General features: G+C 43.4%; 1 protein-coding gene, 1 long non-coding RNA gene and 2 other non-coding genes across 4 annotated transcripts; all 4 read left to right on the forward strand.

Annotated features, from left to right (window-relative positions):
• The first annotated feature begins 1,843 nt into the window (after positions 1 to 1,843).
• LOC6607633 (protein Skeletor, isoforms B/C) lies at positions 1,844 to 22,848 on the forward strand. The gene is made up of 13 exons (XM_002032365.2): positions 1,844 to 3,002; positions 11,079 to 11,155; positions 11,455 to 11,606; positions 17,336 to 17,447; positions 18,950 to 19,083; positions 19,148 to 19,232; positions 19,284 to 19,484; positions 19,717 to 20,041; positions 20,102 to 20,316; positions 20,374 to 20,645; positions 20,706 to 20,836; positions 20,898 to 21,061; positions 21,120 to 22,848. Exons 1-13 carry the CDS (start codon positions 2,786 to 2,788, stop codon positions 21,279 to 21,281), a joined length of 2,247 nt encoding a protein of 748 aa, XP_002032401.1. The 5' UTR covers positions 1,844 to 2,785; the 3' UTR covers positions 21,282 to 22,848.
• On the forward strand, positions 7,521 to 7,685 carry LOC6607634. Its single transcript, XR_048351.2, has one exon. It is a non-coding gene; the product is annotated as a U1 spliceosomal RNA (small nuclear RNA).
• Positions 9,004 to 9,168, forward strand: LOC6607635. The gene has a single exon (XR_048352.2). It is a non-coding gene; the product is annotated as a U1 spliceosomal RNA (small nuclear RNA).
• On the forward strand, positions 9,018 to 9,727 carry LOC116801531. The gene is made up of 2 exons (XR_004362076.1): positions 9,018 to 9,231; positions 9,278 to 9,727. It is a non-coding gene; the product is annotated as an uncharacterized LOC116801531 (long non-coding RNA).
• Positions 22,849 to 23,404: the final 556 nt, after the last annotated feature.

Consider the following 23,404-nt stretch of genomic DNA (forward strand, 5'->3'; position numbering starts at 1 on the left):
GAACATCCGAGCAGCGCCTGCTACGAATTTATTCCCTCTCCTTGTCCAGCTGAGCAGCCTCAGACCCGGATTGAGAATGAGAAATGGGGAGCCAAGTGCAAATTCGTATTTTGACACCAATGGCAAGGGGTCTTTTTAAGTTTCTAACGTTTTCAGTTTTTCAGGTAATAGTTTTTCCTGCAAAGGCGAGGCGTTGGTTTATGTTTTTTTACCGTTTTGACTTTTCGCCGTTCGCTCTTTTTTTTGCGCTCTCTCTGTCTCTGTCTGGCCGTCAGTACTTACCGTTCTGTTCCTGCTCGCTAGCACGCTCTCTCGCTCGCACTCCACACACAAAACTGAGGAAGGAAACAAAAAAAAATGCAGTTCCACGCGGGGAACACGCCAAAAAGTTGCTCTGGCACTGCGCCTTTACATCAGTGCATCGTCTGCTTCACCTCGTTATGTATACACGGCTCACTATAAGTTACAAACAATTTTGTAATGTAAATAGTCTGCAGAAACACGTCCGTTCCGTTTGATGAAATCAGAGTGACCGTTGCGCGTAGAGATGGTACATAACTCGATGGCGGCAGCATCGATGTCTACGCAGCGAATATCGATTGTGAAAGTTCCAGAAATATACCGCAGGAATATTATACATTTTACTGCGCCCTCAAACCGTGGCGGAGAACTTGGATTCAAGTTTGGCGCGTAATATTATGAATTTTCTTTATCATCAAAATAATTATTCTTTCGAAACAGAAAAATAAAAAACAATCATTAAATAATGCGCATTGTGGTGCATGAAGCAGAATATCAGATATATACCATACATATTTCGCTGTTATTATAGCTTATTCTAACTTTACTTTTTAATTTGAGTGATATCCTCCTCTATGTGCATAATTTACGCATTCGTAGAAGAGCACATGCGCAGAATCCGGTTTCCATTCCATTCGCTACCGGATTAATGCTCTTAGACTCCCCCACGTGCAGAAATTGCAGTGTTTACGCGCTTGTAGTAAAAGTTTTGCTCTTTCTGTTTTGCCGGATGCGCAACGCCCTCCACTTCCCACATAATCCTTTACGCTTCACCCTCACCTCACTCCAGTATCTGTTTTTCCAATGCTATACCCTTGTCTACTTATCATTCCTTATCTCAGTATACACTATGGCCAAAACTTTAAAGTTAAATGACTGCAAGAATGAACTCGGTGCCTTCTTGCAGCCTTAAAAAAAATATACACAGAGTGCCCACAAACAGAGTCTGAAGGGATTATTTGGTGGTTGGCAATGCAAAAAGACTAGACCGCAAATGCAAATATTTTAACTTGGCACAATAAAACCGCATACGGACAGTCCGTTTTTCCATACAGTTGCGAAGTCATTTGCAATGCTTGCTTTCCTGTGCGTACTGTCATGTTTTTGTGGCCTTTGCGGTTGCACTAAAGACAGTGTGAGGGCAACAGATGAACAAATGAACGAGGGTCTTACTTTTTTTCAATAATTTTGCTCTCAGCACAAACATTTTGAATTTAACCCTCGCTGGGGGCGGCAGGTTTTGAATATATAATTTAAAAATGAAATTGCAGCACAATGCCGAAATTTCAATCAAAACGTTACGATTTGTAAAATTCAAGTGCCTGTTATTCATTAAAAAATGTATTTAATATCGTCAGACAAATTTTTTTATTTAATTAAAAGTATACTTAATTGAATCCCCCTTAAAAAAAAGCCTCTGCTTTGCGGTATATTTTCAACCCATAATGATTTCATTTGGTATTTCTTACAGCACCGCATGGTATCTTTCGGGGACGCGAGTGCAGCCACACTAAAAGCGAATTCCTTTGCTCCCGCTGCGGTCACACTAAGTCCGAAGCTTGATTCGCCCTGACGCGCGTAACGCTTTTTCCCGCATCACTTTCCTCCACTTTGGCGCTGAAAAAATCTGCACAACAAGAAGAGGATGCACCAAACCGAAATTGCAACCGACTGCGACTACTGCACCTAAGCCGGATATCGAAATCAACTATTATTTTACTCATAGAAGTTTGGCATCCATGTAGAAACGAATAAAAATAGTGCGCGAACTGAAAACCCGTTAAAACGAGAATGGGCCTAGCCCAAAATAAAACTTTTTCGTTTCTTTTGTACCGTTTATTTAACACAATCAATTAAAATAAAACCAAACACAAGATTTACTCAAAGTAAATTGCGTTTAAGCTCGACTACAATAAATATTAATGTGAAAATTGTGCAATAATTAGAAAAATTTCTGAAAGAAATTCATAAGTGCGTTATTCGTAAATTGCATTGTTTGCAAATGCAAAAAGCAAATGTTATGCAACTAAAAGTTACAAGTTAAAACATACAAAAAGTAAACAGAAAATTAATAACCAACTGAATTGCAGTACATACAGATAAATGTATATATATAGCGAAGGCATGTGTGTATATAGAGCACTTTGAGACCTCGAAACAAGGACTTTGCCAAGGACTACGGATTACTACACTTTGCCGCCAAGCTCTTCGGCTGGCTTGAAGGAAACCCACCAAAATTAAGAAAACCTAATCTGAAACAGAGTCGAAGCGCGGAACTGCGTACTCCCACCTGAGCCCCACCCCCCGCCTGGAAGCACCTGTGCCCGGAAAACCAGAACCCCGGGCATTCTCACCCACGCACGCAAGCGCAGGATTCTGGGAACCGTCGAGGCATCCAAAAGTTCGATACTAGTGGAAAAATTTGGAAGCCATCGAAATTACTTTTGCTTTGATTCCGCCTTTTGTTTCAATCGCCCAGCCGAAAATGTGGAGGAAAGCGAGCAGGTTGGTCAGGGAAACCACCTCGTGGAAAACGCGTCGTCAGGGACAAGCGGAAGCCCCATCAGCAGCAGTAGCAACAATAAAACCATCGACCAGGACGAGCACGCCGACTGCCCGCGGATTACCCATCATCATCACATGGTCGCAGCTCGCTGTTGTTGCTGCTGTTGCAGTGCTCCTGCAATGCCACGTCTGTCAAGGTGAGTGAATGGCACCCATCCTCCATCCGCGTGTCTCGTGGGTGTCCTTCGAGGTGTGTCTGTGTGGTTGCCATCAGACAGCGAGGGGTCAACTTATTAGGAACGGAAAGGTCACCAATTAATTCTGCAGAATCGGAAAGAAGATGCATAATAATAGCTGGGAAGATCGCCAATTAATGCTGGTCTATTTTTATTCCAAATCATTTCAATTCATTTAATAAAAAAAATTGGAAATTGTTCAGTAATCCTGCTTCACAATAATTTCCTTTCTGTTTACTGTGTGACAATTTAATTAAACATTACTCATACGACCTGTAGGTCAACTATAATCCTCTCTTTGAACTTGCAACCCCATTTTAATATGTAAGATTCACAGGATTTCAACATTTTTAACATTTCGGTAGAATAGCTTCCATGCGAATTGAATTTATTGATGAGGCAGCGTTCAAAACACTTTCGCTTTTTTTTTTTGTTGGCATTCATTAAGAATGCTGAGATAAATGCTGTCTTGTGGCTTGTCGGCACATCCACCAGATGGCTCAAAAAGTGACAGAGCTAGGTCGCAAGTATGACGAATTTGGCCTTAGGCAACTTGGTTAAGAGTGAATACTTTAACGAAACCTCAATTAAGTCGAGTGCCGCTTTTTTTCGCCGAACCTCAAAAACCCTCGAGAGTTGCTCAATCTCAATTGAGGCTTGGCGAGTGCGAACTCAATAAAAGGCCGAATGTATCGCAGATGACTTAGGCTCCGGGCCATGATGTACTTTTAATGAGTTTTCAACCAGAAAAGTAGCAAGTTAATGCATCATCTTCATACGTAAAGTTTTCCTTGTAATGCCATTAAAAACTTGGCTTATAGCTGAAAAACAAATGCCTGTACAAGCTATTAGCACCCATCACGAGGTTGTAATTAAAATCGAACGAAACGTCTTGCAAGATTTATTATACAAAGTACTTAACTTTTTTAAGCAAATACCTCAGTTGTATTTAGGTTTACCTTCAGTTTGTTTCTAGTTTTCATGTCATAGAAAATTAAGTCTGTCTTGCTAAAGAAAAAATATCCAAAAGATAAATGTGCCACGATTTTCAGTGCATAAAGACTCCAATTATATCAATTATCACCGTTCAAGATAGTTTGTTTGCAACATGACACATTGTGCGCTTTCAGAATTTGGGCCAAAACTCGTCACAGTCAAGATCATAATTACCAATTCGGCATTCCTTAAAGAAAGTTATATACAACGAAATTCATTGCCATTCTTTTCGAGCTCTTCACACTAGTTTTGTTGTCTTTTCCCCCAAATTTAGCATCGTGCGAATAAATTATGCAGATGAGCGACTCTAAATCAAAGCATAGCCATTGTTTTGCATATTTTAAAATTATGGCTATGACTACTTAATTGCCATAATTAGATGGTCCGCGCTTAACTGCCCAGTGACGTAATGTCAGTGGGGTTCAATGAACCAGAATTGGTCACGCAAAAAAAAAAACACAGACCTACTCAGGTGCTAGAGGTACTAGCAATTTGAATGTGGGAACGAGAGTTTGGCCAAAAGCTGAATGGTTGCTGTTTTGAAGTTACCCACTGTGAATTACTGCCCATTACTGCCCTGCGAAGCAGTTTAAATTCGCGCTCTTTGTTCATATCTAGCTGACTAATGAGCCCACTTTCCTTTCGATTCATTTGGCATTGCCCGCGACATTTACTTATAAATTCCGAGCAAACTGTCGGCGAGCAGGGAAATGCTTATTTATGGCCCGAAATTACTCTTCGCATTATGCAAAACACCGCGATAAGGCATTAGAGGGGCCAATGAACCGCAAACGAACTATGTAAATCATTCATATCTCGGCCGAGTGGTACTGCCAAAAAATTCGGGCATGGTGATGGTGTAATGTGGAAACCGGTTGACAGACCAAGTAGCTTTGTACTTGGCCCGCACAGTTCCCAGGTGGAAACCGTCTTGGCCCAAAACTAACACACAAACAAAAGTGAGTCGGCGGCAATCTTGTCGCCCCAGTCTCGCATTTACGTAACCGACTTACAGCTCAAAGAAAATTTTAAAAAATGAAAAACGAATATAAAAATGAAATTCATGCGAACTACAGCCGGTTAAAAAACCAATGAAACGCTTGACTTGCCGTCAATGTAAATTAAAAAGGCCTGCTAAAAAACGAAAGTGTGTCGAAATCGTTGCAATCGAGCGGTCTTAAAAGTGCGTGTCTCGTCTTACGCATGCGAATCCAGTTACCAGTAAATATACATACATGCGACAAAACTCATAAATATGTAATAATGAAACCAGTTTTTTAACAGAAGCTGCTGAATGCGTACGCAATACAGTCGATCGATTGTTTTAGTACAGGAAGCTGGGTTAATAGTTTTTTATGGAGAAATTAAACGAAAAAATTACTCGTTTTTTTTTTTTTTTTTTCAAATCTCCGAAAAATAATCAACAAAACACATATTTGTCAATTGAATTGGTTAACTAGAGTTCATTTTAGCTGGGAGGGTCTCCAAAAATGTGTTTAAATGAGAATCAAAACTTAAACAATCGATTTCCGTTGTTTAAAATATTAGAATATATGAGATACCCTGTTTCGAAACCGATGAGATTAAAAAGCATCCGGTTGATAATGATGTTAAGCTCTGGGAAGCGAAAAATAGATACTATTAAATTTGTATTCATTGGGGAATGCTTCCACCATGATAAAGTAAAGTAAACACTGGGACTTGGGCAGATGGAATAAGCAATTAAAAACTCCATCGTTGTATTCAGCTTTGCCTTGGCACTCGTTTATGAACAAGATCCGGTTCCAAATGATTATCAGTGTCAAATGTTTTTGAATTGCTCGATACCATGCGAATTTGACTATGAATGAAGTTGAGCAATCCACCCACATAGTCGGATTCATAGGTGATTCGCTCCAATTTCAACGGGGGATCTTTATATACCCACATATGGGAAACGGAGCGGCCAATTAAACGTCGTTGGCCTGCGCTTTTGTTCAGCCATTTTGGTAACATTCCGCTGGGCCATTGAAGTTGGCCCATTGATGTTGGCAGTTGGAGCAGCGGTGGTGCGGTTCATTGAATTTCAATTGTCCACGGTGGGTGGTGCAGTGGTGCAATGGCACGACCGCAAACATCGACAGACCACAGCCATAACAGCGAAAATATCAAACTGATTTGGTTGTGCAATGCTCTGCTTACATCACTACACTTCCTTTCCCTTTGCACTTTTGGGGAAACATGAACATGACTTGGTTGTGCGGAATTAGGATTAAAATTCAGCTAGATAAATTCAGTTAGATAAAGTACGTTCCTGTATGGTAGGGCTTAGCTTTGATCAAGGACTGGCTTCAATTGCCCTTTGATAGGATGTGATAGGATCCTGGAAGATATTGTAGTTAATACAAAATTAAATAAACCCTCGAAAAACATTTCCAATTACTGACCAATTTTATGTTTATTAAATTTCGTTTGTGCGGAACTGGAAAAGTGCAGTTTTTGACAAGCTTATCGCCTGTTTGCAGTCCGCAGACTGACTGCTTTTTTTTTTTTTTTTTGGGGTCCTGCTGCCATGCCAATGTAATCTACTTCACACCAGCAGCCATATCAAATCCACGCCATAATTCCGCATCCCCGGTGTCCCACATCATACCATTCCATATCGCATATCCCGTATACGCCGGGGGTGCTCGCAATTCACGTGTGTGGAGCAGTTCTAATGCCGGGCAGATTGTCGAGCAATTTGCGGCGATTAAATTAGCTCAAGCGTGCCGCTGAAGAAGCGATGCCCATCCTGCCTCCTGTTGCTGCAGCTGTTGTTGTTGTCGTTGTTTTTGTTGTTACTGTTGTTGCCGGCGAAGGACTAAGGTATTAAGTGGGTACAAAATGCTCGAAGTGGAGTTTTCAGCTTTGGGGGATCTGTGTGCGGTTCCCATGTGAAATCACCACCATAGCCGAATCGAGCAGACAGAGCGAGATGCGACGATGTCCTTGCGGGTGTAAAGCTGCCACGCCCCTCCGCCCACTGCGATGCTGCCGCGCAAAATGTTCTAATCTCCGCGCCGGATTTACACATTGCTTCCCCGGCAGCCAGCCACATTGAAACTTTGTGTACATATTTGAGTTTCATTTCGTTTGTGGCTAGGATTCGGCTAACATGAAGTCATAAAATTGAAATAAATATAAATGCGAGTTGCGCTGATTTCCAGCTGAGCGGACACGCCCACTTCTAAGACGGTGGGCGGCGCCCACGCAGCAGGAAGCACACAAATCTCCGAGGAGTGTTGGCGTCACCCGGGCGCAGATAGCGCACCACAGGACGCACAGGACTTAAGGTCCTTAAATTACAAATTACGGGCAAGGAAGTCCGGTCAGGACCGATATCCTAGAATTCTGAAGTGGTTGCATACATTTCTGGTGCACTATCACCGACACTGCGCTAGAAATTCCCAAACAGTTCTGGCAGATCTCTTAAGGAGAGCCCAGAATTGGGCGGAGAAAAGCATACTTACCTGGCGTAGAGGTTAACCGTGATCACGAAGGCGGTTCCTCCGGAGTGAGGCTTGGCCATTGCACCTCGGCTGAGTTGACCTCTGCGATTATTCCTAATGTGAATAACTCGTGCGCGTAATTTTTGGTAGCCGGGAATGGCGTTCGCGCCGTCCCGACATTTAAAATAAATATTGAAAAGAAAACGCTTAGTTTTAGTTAATAATTAGATTGATGAAGAAGTTAGTGCGTAAGTTAATTTAAACAAATGTCTTTACCACTAACAGCTAGTTTGCGCTTTTCCCAATCATCGATCATTGGAAGGGAAGAAGATGTGGCCTTTAGGAAATATCCCTCAACATCCCTGGGTTTTTTGCTCCGTCTTGGCCAAACCAAACGTAACTGGTCCAGCCTCCTTTTTTGCGCTTCCTTATTTATTTATCATCATTTATTAAACGCTCTCGCTTGCCTGCCAAGTTTCCGATGCCAAGAAAGGAGTCAGTCGTCGTCGTCCGTCCGAGTTCGGCACAAAAAATTGTAGCTGTCAGATTACGTTGCAATATTGCTTCCGGTTGCCATATCCTGCCGACTTTCCGCCCAAATTCCCTCAGCGAAGGACGAGAGAAACGTGAAATCGAAGGGTCGGGCGGGTGTCGTCCCATCCCAATTCTCTTGGCTTTGACACAAGCAACAATTTACTCGGTTTCAGGTTAAAGTCATATCGTTAGCATTAACGCTTTTTGATTTTTATTGAGTCAGCTAAATTTTATTCGATTTACCATCCACACACACACACACAGACACACCGAACAGGGGCGCACACACACACCCTCGCAGTGGGAAAGACAAATACAGATGTACCAACAGCAGCATCCCCCGTCAGAAGACCAGGGCACAACATTCCTGGGGAGGAATATTTCCGAGCTTTAATGAGGTTGGCCCACCAACCAATGAGTCCTTCGCATGGGGAGGACGACCTGCTTTCCGCCCAACGTCCCCTTAACTTTTTCGCCCGGGAAGAGTCTATTGCGGAAGTAAATGAAAATTTGATTTGGAATTTCGTGTGTCCTGGTCGTGCGTGCGTGCGTTACAGGATCTCAGCCCAAACCAATGAACCCAAACCGAACGAATCCCCGAACGACGCGGATGATGATGTTGACGACGACGTCAAAGTCGAAGATGGGCATGTGATAAAATAAATTACGGGCAGATTAGTGCGAATTTAATTATCGTTTGTTCCTTTGATGTCGCTAAGTAAATAAAGGGAATAAATATGATGATGATGCAAACGGCAGTTCTAATAACATTATTTCCGCACCCAGTTAATTGCGGAAAATGTGTGCGAGTCTGTGTTGGAAAAATTCCTACCTGCGGCTATCTGAATTTTCCAACCCCTAGCAGTGCCTACTTTCTCCTTTCACTCGCACACAGTCCCTATAATTCCCAACTGGTTCTGGCTGCTTGCCTATGGAGATCCCAGAGTTGAGCGGCGATAAGCATACTTACCTGGCGTAGAGGTTAACCGTGATCACGAAGGCGGTTCCTCCGGAGTGAGGCTTGGCCATTGCACCTCGGCTGAGTTGACCTCTGCGATTATTCCTAATGTGAATAACTCGTGCGTGTAATTTTTGGTAGCCGGGAATGGCGTTCGCGCCGTCCCGACATTGATAATACATACGAATTCCAATTTAATAATATCTTCTATTGCATGTAAGCTGGCAGATACGTAAGTTGATACACAAAAGATATTTTCTAATTTTAAAATGCAATAGGATTATGCTCTCTTATTTCCCTTATGAATTCGTGTAAATATTTACCACAACCTGAAAGTCAGTCAATCATTTGTCCATCCATCTCAGTTATTCGCTAGCGAGATTACTACCTCGCAAATCAGATACAGAATGCAATGCACTGGTTGCCTGTGGTTACACGGACTGGAAACCCACCCCCAAGGGCACTTGTCAAGCGGATTGGAGATGGGATATAACCAGGGGGCGAGACGGCCGGGCGCAACCCTTTCTGATTTGATGGTTATATGCAGATTCGGATTTTGGGCAGGAGCCCGAGGCAAAGGGGATGTCCTGCTAAGTATCCTTGGCAACCCGTTAATTTATAGGGCTTATGTGTCTGCGATCCTTTCCTCTGCTAGCTGGGCATTAGTGGATTAAAAGCGTTTATTGTCTTCGATGTCCTTGGGACGGTACACTAGGACGACTCTTTCGGCTTTTGGCGAATTCAATTGACAAAGTGACTGGCCTGGACACTCAGCCACGCAATGTCTGCCGATTTTGCTGTGCGTTGCCAATCAATTTTGCCGGGAGAACCTGGCAACAAGTCAAAAATAAAGCCATCTGCTTGGCAACTGTCTTCGTGCTCCGTTTCCTTTTTTATCGGCTGCTGGAAATCTTATCGCCTCCCAGTGACGAAATATCAGGAGACGAACGCCCCAGACACATCCACTCAGCCAGCCAGAAAGATAGACATGGCCATTGAGTATTATTTGTTCCACCCTCTCTCCACTGATTTCCACGAAAATCCATGAACCCGAGCCAGGCAGCAACCAAACATTATTAACAACAACCATCGGTGGTCGTGTGCCGGGCAGCCTCAGGCGGTGACTATATCGGGGTTTTTCCTAGGGCTTTTCTCTTTATTTATTGGTGGTAGGGGGTTGTCAACGTGCTCGTCATCACTTTGTATAAATATCCTCGAGCACGTACATACATATATATATATGTATATGCCATTGGGGCCACGTGCTCCGTGGGCCAGGACTTCAGAGATTAATGCACGCATTAGTTGATTTAATTCATATTACGCTTTTGTTGTTTCTGTCGTCGTGGCTACCAGCCACCATTTACCATCTACCATCTTCAATTGAGACATTCTGGGGAATTCCCTGGCAACGATTGTGGGCTGGAGCAGCTTACGGCATTGCGATTTAATATCAAACTGAAATTGCATCCCCCTTGGCTACCCACCTCTGCTCTGACACCTATCAATTGGAGGCTGTCTGCCTGTTTCTGTTCTTTTAAAACATTTGGCATACATTTGCATTGTTTAGTGGCAAGTTCGCTGGCAGCCAAGTCGAGCTTAGCATTGAATTTCAATATATTTCATGGTTTTCAATCAATTTCATGGCGCAATCCCAAAGGGAAAGCCATGCCAACAACTCCCCCGGGGACTTGTCAAGAGTTTTGGCAAACAGAGCCAGTTCATCATAGTCATCTTCATCGTTCGTAGCCATCATCCACTGGCGGAACCCATTGGATGGTTGGAGGCACATCGTCACGGCAGCAACTTTTTGTATGGCAAAGTTCTTTCGTCTGAGGATTAATTTGCAAAGCGGGCTTCGCTCTTTGTCCGTGTCCAGCGATTTTCTTGAGCCTCCGGATTATGAATCCCTAGCAGAGATTGCAGCCAAAGCACCTGCAAATGCAACGCATTGAAGTCTTGTTCGTCCGTGTCGCCTCTGTGTTTGTGAATGAGGTGGAAAACTTATTTTTTGGACGCTCGGTTTCAATTAAATCTGCTGCAACTAACGATCTCTCAACCCGTTCCTTTCATCCACAGCCGCCGGACGAGCTCCACCGGAACCCTACTACGGTCGCTATATCGGAGACTTTACCAACTTTGCCCATGGCATCAAGGTGAGTTTTATATTTCATATAAATACTGCCTGCTTGGGCAACATAAGCTTTGCGAAATTTTGCGTAATAAGTAATGCTATTATGTTTTTTTACTATGCGTTTTAAGCATCTTCAGTTATTTTGGTTTAACAAAAGTAAATTGATTTAACAAAGTAAACTGCACGAAAGCCTGTTTGGTAAATTTGGTGAATTCTAGTAATTTGCTTTAGAAAGTATTTTACTATATCTTTAAACTATATGTAGTTCAAATTCAAAAGTTTCTTCTTATGAACATTTGATTTCATACTCTTTCTCCGCAGGGTCAAATCTACGCGGTGGACGAGTCGACGCTGTTCGTCAAATCCTTTGCCTACGACGGCACCGGACCGGACGCCTTCTTCTGGGTGGGCAGGACGCCGCGGCCCAGTCCCGATGGCTACATCATTCCCTATCCGGAGGAGTACACGGGCATGTGAGTATAGCGCAGTGTCAATAATGCACTCCATACAATAGTTTCCACACACTGGCACTCACATTTTTGGGGCTAGCCATTGATGGTCGGACTGGACCTTGTCCAAGATGGAAATGGAGATGGGGATGGTGATGGAGGTGTGCTGGCTACTCGAGCGCAGCAGGCCATTTCCTCAGAACGTGAGCGAATGTTTGGGCAAATGTATGCCCTGCCGACGTATCCTTGCAGACTTTACGTTACGCACGGCTGACAATGAAACCACTTTCAAAAATTAAAAAACATTTTTCATCTCGACTGCCATTTGTGCTCGTTGTCGTATTCCTTTTGCCATCCGGCGCCTTTGTGGCCCAGCAAGTTGCCGTTGGTGGTGTCGCTTCGTTGCCTCCTAATGTGAAAAACTCATTTATTTCTTCACGTTAGATTTGCGGTCACATGTGAGTGTGGGGCAGGAGGCGTTCCCCCCAAAACCTTCCCCCAAACCCCTCCAAAAAAAACAGTCACAACAACAGTAAACAGCGAACAAAGAAAGCCGCAGCCGAGAAAGTGGGGCGTTGAAAAGATATAGCGAAGTTTCAGCCTGTGGTGCGCTACTATTTACTTTGAGTCGCCACAAGGTTAAGCCGCTCAACTCAACTATTTACCTTGCCAGTCTCCTTGCGCCGCCACTTGAACGCACTAAGCGGGTATTAGCCAGGTCCCCGCCCACTGAAAATCTGCACCACCCACTTTTGCCGCTACTTTTCGGCCTAATCCCGCGTTGCAGCCAAGACACGCACACACAATTTGACGTCATTTGTCCGCTTAGGAATCGGGCATTGCATATTTCATTATCACAAACAATGCAGGCCCAAACTAATCCCGCCGCCCCATCATAATTCCCAGATCCCCATGCATATGTCTATTCCTAACCACTTTGCACCAGCTGTATTCCAAGGCAAAGGTAAAGTGGCTTTCCCCTTGGCATTGACATTACTTCTGGTGAATGCTGTATTTCATATTCATGGTTTAACTGGGCAACTGGGCTGAATGAATGCCACAAATATTTTTTTTTCAAAGCGCATCCAAAACACGTACCATATCCTTATGGTTAGCCCATTTTTGCATATCCAATCTTTGGCAAAATATTTCCGCAAGCCCAAGAATAACAGAGCGCATCGTGCGAGGCATAAGCATAAGCGATTCCCGAAAGCGGATTCCTATCTCCCCTCGTATTCCCAGTGCGCAGTCTCCATTTCGAATCCCAAATCACGCTCCCAAAACGAAAGCGGCAAAGAAAAACCTGAGGATGTTTACGCACTGGATTTCCCCATGCGAAAATGTGAAATGCTCGGCGCGGTTTCGCGCTTGAGAAATCGTTTGATGATGTGTGTGTTGGTTGGTTGGTTTGAAACCGATGCAGAAGAAACAACCAAGGCGAATCCACGGCCCCAAACCACGGGCATTCATATTGTAATCGACTTTAATGCGTTTCATTGTTGATGCCACGTGCCGGGCTTTATTAGTTCAATGTACAACGATGCCATCGCCTCCATTTCCATTTCCCCATCTCCCATCCTTAGTCCTTAGTCCTTCGTCCTTCCTGTCCTTCTGACAAAGAGCTACATTGTGCCAGGAGAGGGGATGTGGAGGTGGAAGCCCGGTACGCCGTAGCGATTGCACGCTTTTACGCTTTCAGACACATTACCCATACCACCCGTTTGCCCATGCACCTTCTGAAATGCGTGTTGGTATGGACGGATGGGGTGGCGCTGAATGGTGGGTGGCTGAAGGTCGACGGTGGGTTGGCAAGTGGTGTGGGGCGGACTGGTGTTAGCACGATGATGATTGCTGTATTATGCGGCGCACCGCTGCTATCGCAATCGCATGCATTTGAGCCAACAAATTGCGCGCGTTTATTATGTCTAATGATTTTCATGTATGTATTTATGTGCGTATGTGTGTGTGTGCCATGACGTCGCCGAGCGATAATTGATAAATGCAACTGATTGGCATTGGGACAGGTTCTGCTGTTGGAAACCGTAGCACCACAAACGCAGCTCGATCCTCATCCTTCCGATTGACGAACGGCAAGTGACAGCCATAAAACTGACTTCCTGCTAAGCTTTTCGGGCAGGCCAATCAGCGTTAATTATCATAACTGCTTTTGGCAGGCTTCCTTGAAGGACTGCCAATCCTGCTGCATCGCGAGATTTTCCAGCACACGGAAAAAGTACAAGGGATATATCCTTGAAATTAAGATTAGATTTGATTTCAATTCCTTCGGCAACGAATCCTTAAACCAAAAACTATAAACAATAATCTAAAAAGAATTTAATTGTCTATCTTATAGCTTCTGTTATTTTAATCAAACAAGTTTTTTAAGCTTCTAAGAAATAAACTTGTAAAGTGTACCTTTATTTTTCTGAGTGCCCTCTTGCTCTTCATGCTGCTCACTTCTTTTTATGTTCACGCTCGTTTTACCTCCCCGCTGGAGTGGGTGGCGTGATGGAGTGGGTGGCTTGGATGGGGCATGTGTCACAATGGATGCATCGAGCATAAGTAATTAAATTAGAATTTTTTGAGAAGCATAAAAACGACGCCGCGCTGATTATCGCCCGTTGCCATGACAATGAGGATGATGCTGTTGCCTTCGCCCACCGCCGCTTCCCACCACCCACCGCCCACAGCAACCCCCAACCCCTGGCTGTTGCTCATTTGCATCTGCAGTACAAAAACCCCGCTGCTTCCTCCGCCACCTTGGCGCTTGCCTTCTCGCTTAGCGCTGATTTATGCAGATTTCATTCAAATTTGCTGCATGCAAAGTAGCAAAATGAAGTTTTAGTTTTGTCCTTTATTGTCGAGCGGGCAACCCATTCTTTAGCTCCACCACCCACTACCCGGATTATCCTTCATTGTGTTAATCAACGTTGACAGCGCAGCCGCAACACGAACAACTGTTTTGGCTGTCGACTGATTTCGCCCCTGGCTGATGTGCCAACTGCCTTTAACTCCATTAAGCACCAGAAAGTTGGCGGATTCATTCGGCATCCAACCTAACACCCCCATCCCATCGCATCCCATTCCCCCGGCTATACGTGTTTTCTGAACTCAAGTAGTTGCGCCTGTTGCTGTCACTTCACCCCCAGTGCGCTCAGAAGTAGGCAATGCTTTTCATCCTCACACCTTGCGGGGTTTGCATCTTTTCACAGTACTTCCATTTAATTTCATTCAAAATTTAAATTATTCAAAATAAAATAATAAAAAAATTTAATATAGATGTGGAAAGAAGAATAGTTTATAACTATTCTCCCAGCATTTTTTGTTAACTTAGATATTTAGCAGCTCCTTAAGGAACCCCAATCCTTGTGCTTATTCCTCAAGCCGTTCTTCGCTCCTAAAACACCAAAGCTGTACTAATTATTATTGTTGTTGCCGTGATTAATGCCCCCGACCACGGCACTTTAATACAAATTTAATTGAGTAGTCCGGAGGACCCATCCGTCTGCGGTGTGTCAGTGACAAAAATGCGGGGGCGTTGGCTTGGCTGCGGCGCTTCGTCACGGAAACATGAAATATTCATAATAATTTTAGAATATTTTCGGTGGTGGTTTCCCAGTGGGCTTTGTGCTCAGATTGGGGTGGGCGGGGGGTTGATGAGTTGGCGGGTTAATGGGGTTGAATGCTGGATGGATGATTGGATGGTTGGATGGTTGGGCTGTCTGCTGAGTTGGCGCGTTTTATTGTCTGCGAAATGGCCTCGATTGTTGTGCGTTTTGTTTATCGAGCGGGAATGCAAAGTGCCAGTCAGCAGGCGCAACAAGTTGGCCAGTTTAGTCTTAGTCAGTGGGCCAGCACACATGAAAAGACGCCTGTGCGTGCTCTTTGCACGAACCTACAACTGTGTCTAAACTAATTGGGTGAAAGTGCACAGGGACTTATGTAAATATCATATATGTGGCTGTTCAACCAGCTGAACGAGAGCAATAAAATAAAATCGATGCTTGGAGCGAGCCAACCAGCCCCAAAGTAATCCGAACCCAAAACCCAGCCTGAGTGCATCAATAAATGTCGAACGGAGAGGTCCTTGCCAAGTGGGAGGACAAGCAAATCAAATAAAGCAACAAACATATTTGCCAGGCGGAAACTGTAATGGAACTAGGAATCGAAAGCAAACAGAATTCGAGCAACTGAAGCTGGAGGACTGAAGGACCGAACTACTGGAGACAAAGGACCAATCGCTTGGGGTTGCTGCCATCAGGAGCGGGACATATAGCGCTTGTGTACCCAGCAGATACATTTGATGCACTGTTGACACAGAGCCATTCAATTTGTTTTGGCTCATTAGAGCGGTGGTGCAACTGTTGCTGGTGGACCAAATCTGGACACGACCTCGAAATGGGAACAAGGATCTTGGACCTCTGTCATTGTGTCAGTTCAAGGGTGTTGGCTAAGTGCTTAGCCGTGTCTAATGCGGATTGCGTGGCCTCCGTCGACATTCATTAGACGTCCACCTTTCCACTTCAGCGACTGACTAACCGCCCAACTGACTGATTGACTCGCCACTTGGCCCAGTTGCGATAAATCGATCCTGCGCCGCCCTCAAGCAGCTCGTCCACATCCCCGCCAAGGATGCGGCTCTGCCATCCGCGACATCAGATACAGATTCATCTGGGCAAACAGTCGCTGACTGTTCAGCCCCCTTGGGATTGGCATACTTAGACTTCAAGTTGATTATTAATATACCCCGGGGCTGCTGCTCCGTCCCGCAAGTGAAATGAGATGCAGTAAGTGCAGTAATGGATATGTAATCATTGCAAAATCCACATGATTACAAAAGCCATCGCTGCACTTGGCTAAGCCAACGAAGGGATTATTTTCATTCCAATGCCAAGGTATCTTATAGGTTTCCAAACTAAGTGGCTTAAGTACAAATCTTCTACATATATACCAGCAGAGCTTGGATTCGCGGGCTTTATCAGTTCTATTAACTTAAATAATAAATAACTATGTATAAAGAAGATGAATGAAGATTTAAATTGCATTAACACAATGCACTGGCACTATTGAATGCTGAAAGCGAAGCCCAAAAAAGGCGCTAATTGGCTAAAGCTTAAAGCCGCTGGCAAAAAGTTGTAAAACCTAGTAGTATTATTGTAGTACAATAACAATTCATGCATTGGAAAAATGGAAATCGCAACGGGAGGAGGGCAAATTGTGGGGCATGAGACGTGTGTAATGCCTCGGTTCGCTGCATTAGCCATAAATCTTCATCAGCGCTCGCCTCATAAATAATGCGAATATGCGAAAATGAGAAATGTTTTTGGTTTTGTCGTCGCTCGCCTGGTTTTTTCTTTAATTTTAATGACATCAAGTCGCAGTGTAACATGCATACAAATACTATATCTCACAATCGGGACCAAAGTCCGATCTATAGCATTTTCCTGGCTGGTTGCAAATCTGATGACATTCTGTTGGCCCTTTTCCCCCCTTTTAGCCTTTTAATTTAACCGAAAGGTTTCTTAAACTCCTAATACTTCTGTACATTTAATTGGCAATGGAATATAGCTATGGTTTTGTGTTTGCTTTCTCTAATAAGCTGTAAATATGGGTGGGCAGCAACACACACACACACGCAGTCGGCTTGCCTTGTACTTATAGTTTACTTTAGTATACCCTGGACCCCATTTAACTCTGTATCTCTGCATCTCTCTCGTTCCCGGCATCCGTCTCGCTTTCGGAACCACCCACAGGGATCCACCCATTCTGCAGGCGCACAACCGAACGGACATCATACTGCGCTTACCCATGGGCAAAAGGATTAAGGACATTCGATGGCTGTCAGTGTGGTGCAGACGCTTCACGGTGAGTCCTCGCTCTTTCTTCCCATCCATCGTATCTTTATTTTTAAATTTTTTTTTTTTGTTCGCTTTTCTTTGCGGATGGCACGCGCCATCCTCTCAGATTTGTGTGTGTGTACTTAGCCGGGCAAAAGACTTTTTTGTAATTACATTTTTGTAATTTAACTGCAGTTGCACTAAGATTTTAGCATTGTGCTTTGCCCGGCTATCGATTATGGTCTTAATAGCTTTTCAAAAAAATTAAATGGGAAGCTGGGCAGTTATTTGGTTTCTCCGCTCGCGTTTGTTTAAGAGTAAATGAAGGATTTGCCAAGGAAACTAATCCTTTTGTGCTGCCTATAATGTGGGTCAGCCGCCTGGAACTTTGTTTTCATTAGAGTTTTAGATTTTAATTACAGTGCTGAATATGCAAATTGCACTGTCCAATGTCCTTCGTCCACTGGCAATTATGTTTGCCTTGGTCCTGGGAAAATTACTTTTGTTTAAGTTTCCTACGAGGAGGCGGCGAACAAGTGCATTTCCAGATAAATTCGCCAAAATTGGAATCGGGTTTTTTCCAAGGGAGTGGGGAGGGGGTAGCTAAATAGTGGGGGCTGCCGTGGAGTTCGCTGCACGGTCGAATAAAAGATGGCGGCCGTAGTAAAATAAATTACAGCAGACATTTTTGATTAACTCAAGTGGTTGCATATAAACACACACACAGCCAGATGCCCAGGCCCCCCACCTCACACAGATGTATGGGGGTATTCGTGTGTATCTGTGTGGCATACAGGGTGCTCCTCCGCGACTGTGTGTGTTTGCCTTTGTATGTGTGTGGGTGTACGCTGCCTTCCATTGACTGACAGCCAAAAAACTTCTTGGGGGCTGACTGCCGCACACGCACACAGTTGCACCCAGATTGGGGTTAGTTTGCCTCTGTGTGCGTCCGTGTGTATCTGTGTGCGAGCGTTGTTTGTGGAGTTTTGAGCGCGCATGCCCGATTTTTTACAAAGTGTGTGGGGGTTTTTGGGCGGTTGGGGGACAGCCCCACACGGAGGCATACATAAACACACATTATGTACAAATGTTTTGGGTATACAACAACAACGCGCTTGTTTGCTTACTTAGAACCGCGTCGAATGTAGACGCGGTGTCGCGTAAAAATCACGTGTAGAATTTTAGACTGTATTTTAAGGACTAGTTTAGTCTTAATTATCAAAACAGGAAACATGTGCGATTCAAGCATTAAAGAATTTAAGCAATAAATTTAATAACGTCTCTGAAACTTTAAAAGTACATTTTTGAAACTTTCGAGACAATGCTGTTTCTAATGATGTAAAATTATTTGCTTCATATCAACTGCGGTGCTATGTAAAGTATGCATATATATATATGTACGTAAAAAAATAACAACCATGCAGCCACGCCTTAACTATCAGAAAGAAAACTCAACAATCATGATGTGCACGTTAACCTTTAATGATATGCCCAAGAAGTGAAGTCTAATGACCTTAACCCTCTTTTCAGGTTGACTTTGGAGAGGTGTTCATACCACCCAATCTGGATGTGCCCAAGCCACGGGTATTGCCCGAATTTAAGCGATTGGCCCACGGCCTACGTTCTAGCAACATCAGTGTGCTGGATGCCAAGACTTTCTACATGTGAGATTTGTCAGAGGTTTTGCACTTTAAACACTTTAACTAAATGTGCTCTCTTCTTTTTCAGACCCAACCTGCACTACGACGGAGCTGGACCTGATGCCTACTTTTGGGTGGGCAATGGCAGCGAACCAAACATCATGGGCATAAAGGTCAGTGAGTCGAAGAAGATGCTTTCGAGTATATTTAACCATATACTTTAGGTTCCCAATGAGAGTGGTTCGCTGGAACCCTTGCGCGGCTATCAGGGCGAGGACATTGAGATCCAATTACCGGGAAGTCTGACCGTTTACGACATCGATTGGCTGGCTGTGTGGTGCGTGGAGTACAGGCACAACTTCGGACATGTCTATATACCTCGGGATCTGGATGTTCCACCGGCCTTGGGACAAACCAAGATAACGGTAAGTGTGATAGTCCAAATCGGACATAGTTAGTGCCGGAACATTGCCCCGATACATATGCTAGCATTTGCCCATTTGCACACAACTCATAATGTATATCTCTTTGACTTATGCGCGCCGCATTAGCCTTCATGGTGGTATTCACCCGTGAGTACTAGACTTAGCCTCATGCATGTCCCCCTTTCCCAAGCCGACCAATCGCACTTACTCTGCCTCCATTTCGCATTTTCAGACCACGACGACTCCGCGTCCGGTGTACAGCAACTGTCGCGAGATCCTGCCGAATAAGCTTCAGATAAAGTGGGAGCTCCAGGGCGAGTACCTGCAGGTCGAACTCTTCGGACGCATCACCGAGGATCAGTACATGGCCTTCGGACTATCCGGAGCGAATGGTCGAGCCCAGATGTCCCAGTCCGACGTGGTGGTGGCCTTCTATGACACCACGACCCGTGTGTTCCGTGCAGAAGATTACTTTATCTCGGACTTGTCCCAGTGCGATGGCCAGCGCGGTGCGTGTCCCGACGAAAGAATTGGAGGACGCAATGATGTGATTGTGTGTAAGTGTAAAATGAAGTACTCATAACAAAATTCTGTTAAAACCCCTTCTTCTCCTGCAGTGAGCGGTGATAGGAAGAATGGGGTCACTAGTATTCGGTATAAGCGCCTCCTGCAGCCCAATGATGCCATCTACGATGCCCCGATACCCACTGATCGCGAGGTGTCGGTCATTGCAGCAATCGGACCACTTAATGCCCGAAAGGAGGCCAATGCCCACTCGCACACCGCCAGTGATCACAACCAGGACGACATTCGCATCAACTTCTCGGCGAGGGTATGTTCACCCATCGAAAAATTTAAGAAATTTATAAAAATAACCTTAATCTTTCAGAACGATCATGCCTGCCAGAGTTCACTTTACGACGTTAAGGACGAGAGTGGACCCAGGCCATGGCCCACGCGCAAGATCGAAGGTGTCAGGAAGTTCCGTGCCAGCATTGGACCCACGGGCGGCAAACGCGGATATACCTCCATTACGGGGGTGCCCTCGTGGGGCATTGCCTGGTATGTGAATGATCTGCTGATCCCTGAAATCACTGTGGAACGTGGCCTGACCTACGAGTTTATCATCGAGGGCGGCAATGATCCTAGTCAACCAGCTAGGTACGTTAGCAAACCCCACTTCATAAGCACATAAACTAAAAAACATCTCTTTAAAAACAGATACCATCCGTTCTACATCACGGATTCACCCGAAGGTGGACTGGGTCAGAAAATGGGTCTGGAAGCGCGAAAACAAAAGGCCTATGCTGGTGTGGAATACGATGAGGACGGCAATGCTATTCCAACAGGAGGTGAGTCCTCATCTAGACTGTGCCATTCCAAACTACAATATATGTTTCCCACTTATATCAGGTGGTCGTTATTGCGAATGGGAGCACCAGACCATTGATCGATCCGAAGAAATTGATACTTTCGAGGAGTACATGAAAACCTTGGTGTTTAAGTGCGAGGATGGAGAACCAGGTTATCTCAACTGGACGGTGCCCACAAATGCTCCCGATCAGCTTTACTATCAGGTGAGAGCGATATTGTAAACGAAACGTAAATATAATCCATATTCAACTTATTTTTCAGTGCTTTACACATAACAATCTCGGCTGGAAAATAAACGTTGTGGACATGGGTGCCTCCGGGGGATCCAAAGTCAGCAGTCACCAGTTTATTATTTACGGAATTTTCACAGTATTTAGCCTGGTTGCGACAAGCCTTCCGTTTTTTGGTCACGTACTTGCCTGATAGTGCCAGTGTGTGGATTAAATTATAGATGTCTAGACGGAATTTTCGAAAGATGAGGTCCTGAGATCTGAATCCAGATTTTTGCATATCCATCAACATTACCATATCCCGCCCAAAATTTCAAGCATATCCAACTTCCAACTTCTCGATACGAATTTATATTTTTTCACACTAAACGCATTCGGGGAAACTCATCTGTCGAGAATTTTTGGCCACTTGGCGACTTTCACAACCAGGCTAATATCATCTGAAAAACATATCTTGACAATAATTCGTAAGATGTAAAACTGTTGAAATTGTGTGTGCATGCGTGAGGGCCCACTGTACTGCTACAGTGGGCGTCGAATGGGTGTTGAGCCACGGCCGGAACTTGATCGGTTGTTGGCTGTAGATTTTTGTGGCTAGGAAGCGAGAACTTTTTGTACATTTACGAGTATGGAATTCTACTTTTTTACATGTATACTTATTAAATTTACTTATACATCTACATCTCTAGTACAGTAAAATTGTAATTTTTCTAGCAACTACTACGAAACCTACAAAGGCATGTAGATACCAGAATCATGTTTAATATGCGGTTCTATAAAAGCGTAAGCCGACAATAATAACGCGACACTGCGACAATAAATAAATGAAATTGAGTGTGTGTGAACGACACACATAAAATATCGAACAAATTAATTATTTGGGCCGCAACTGAAGCTCAATGACATTGTACAATAAGAATTATATGGATATAGGAAGAGCAGAAATCGATGCAATTTGTATGACAATAAAATCTACACAATTGTGAATTTTGAAAAAGTTTCGCAGACAATACAATACTTTTACACAATTCGAATGTACTAAGAAACTAATGACAAATAAGAGAACTATGTTATTTAATGCTACTGACTACTGTGGTGCTTCTTGTAACGATATTAGATGAAATGTATGTAAATCAAACGCCACGTTTAGAATGGAATACAAGAATCCCCCTTTGGACGGGATACAGTTTTTGTTATCAGATGGTTTTCTTGTAACTTTTTTAACTATATTTGCATAATTGGTGTTTTTATATAAGCATGATATATATATATTCGTATATGTTTACAATAAGCGATATGTTTATAATGGTAACTGAAGCAGAAAGACCCACAACTAAGATGTACGACAATAAGAAGTGGACAAATAAATAAGCTAGGTACTTCAGAAATATTTAGCAAAGATATTGAATATGTAATATTATAACTGATAAATACGCACGCACGGCAAATCTTTTTGATAGTTGTTTGCATTCATTTTGGACAGTGGCTTGATTTAAGCAAAAATAATTCAGAATGAACTGTATAGCCGGAGTAAAAAAGATCGACATTAAATGAGCTAATTTGAATAAATGAACTAACTTTTCCTAAGAATATGAATGTATAAAATGCTATTGGACACTAAAGTTTGTTAAGTTTTTGTTGTTTTTGCTGTCCTTTGTTTCCTTTCCCTATATAAGTTTTCACATTGATGGCCACTATGCTGTAGTAATGTACATTATCGGAAAAAAATACAGATAAGTGTAAAGATCCATAAACTACAACTGTGGAGAGTTTTGATATTGACATTTAGAATGGTCTGAAGCAGGTTTATAAGTCGAATTGATTTTTGTATAGTTAATGCAGTTAAATAAGCGCACAAAAGTCCAGATAAAACGAAAATGATAAGCTAATCAAACGATTTATAAATTAACTCTCACCTTTATATTCAATTGATATACATATACAAAAATACATATATACATACATTAAACAAAAGGCAAGAATATGACTTTCAAGGAATATCCCAGAATATAAAAATGTCCATGTCGATTATAACTTAACATCTCGTACTTAGATAGCAACATTTTTCTGCATTACCTAACAAAGTAATTTCATTAAAATAAAAATCGAAATCTCCAATTTAATAAATAGATATGTATGCATGAGTCGCTGGCTAAGAGGGTGAGGAGCAAACTAATCCATTTTAAAATGTTAATATACAGACCGCATTAGAGATCCGGCAAAAATCCCAATTGACGATAGCTTGCCACGACATTGGCCAGTTCAAATAAATGGTAGAGAATTAAAAGAATGATGTCAATAATAAGAAGCTTCACC

The sequence above is a fragment of the Drosophila sechellia genome, chromosome 3R (genome assembly GCF_004382195.2).
Source record: "Drosophila sechellia strain sech25 chromosome 3R, ASM438219v1, whole genome shotgun sequence".
NCBI classification, from domain to species: domain Eukaryota; kingdom Metazoa; phylum Arthropoda; class Insecta; order Diptera; family Drosophilidae; genus Drosophila; species Drosophila sechellia.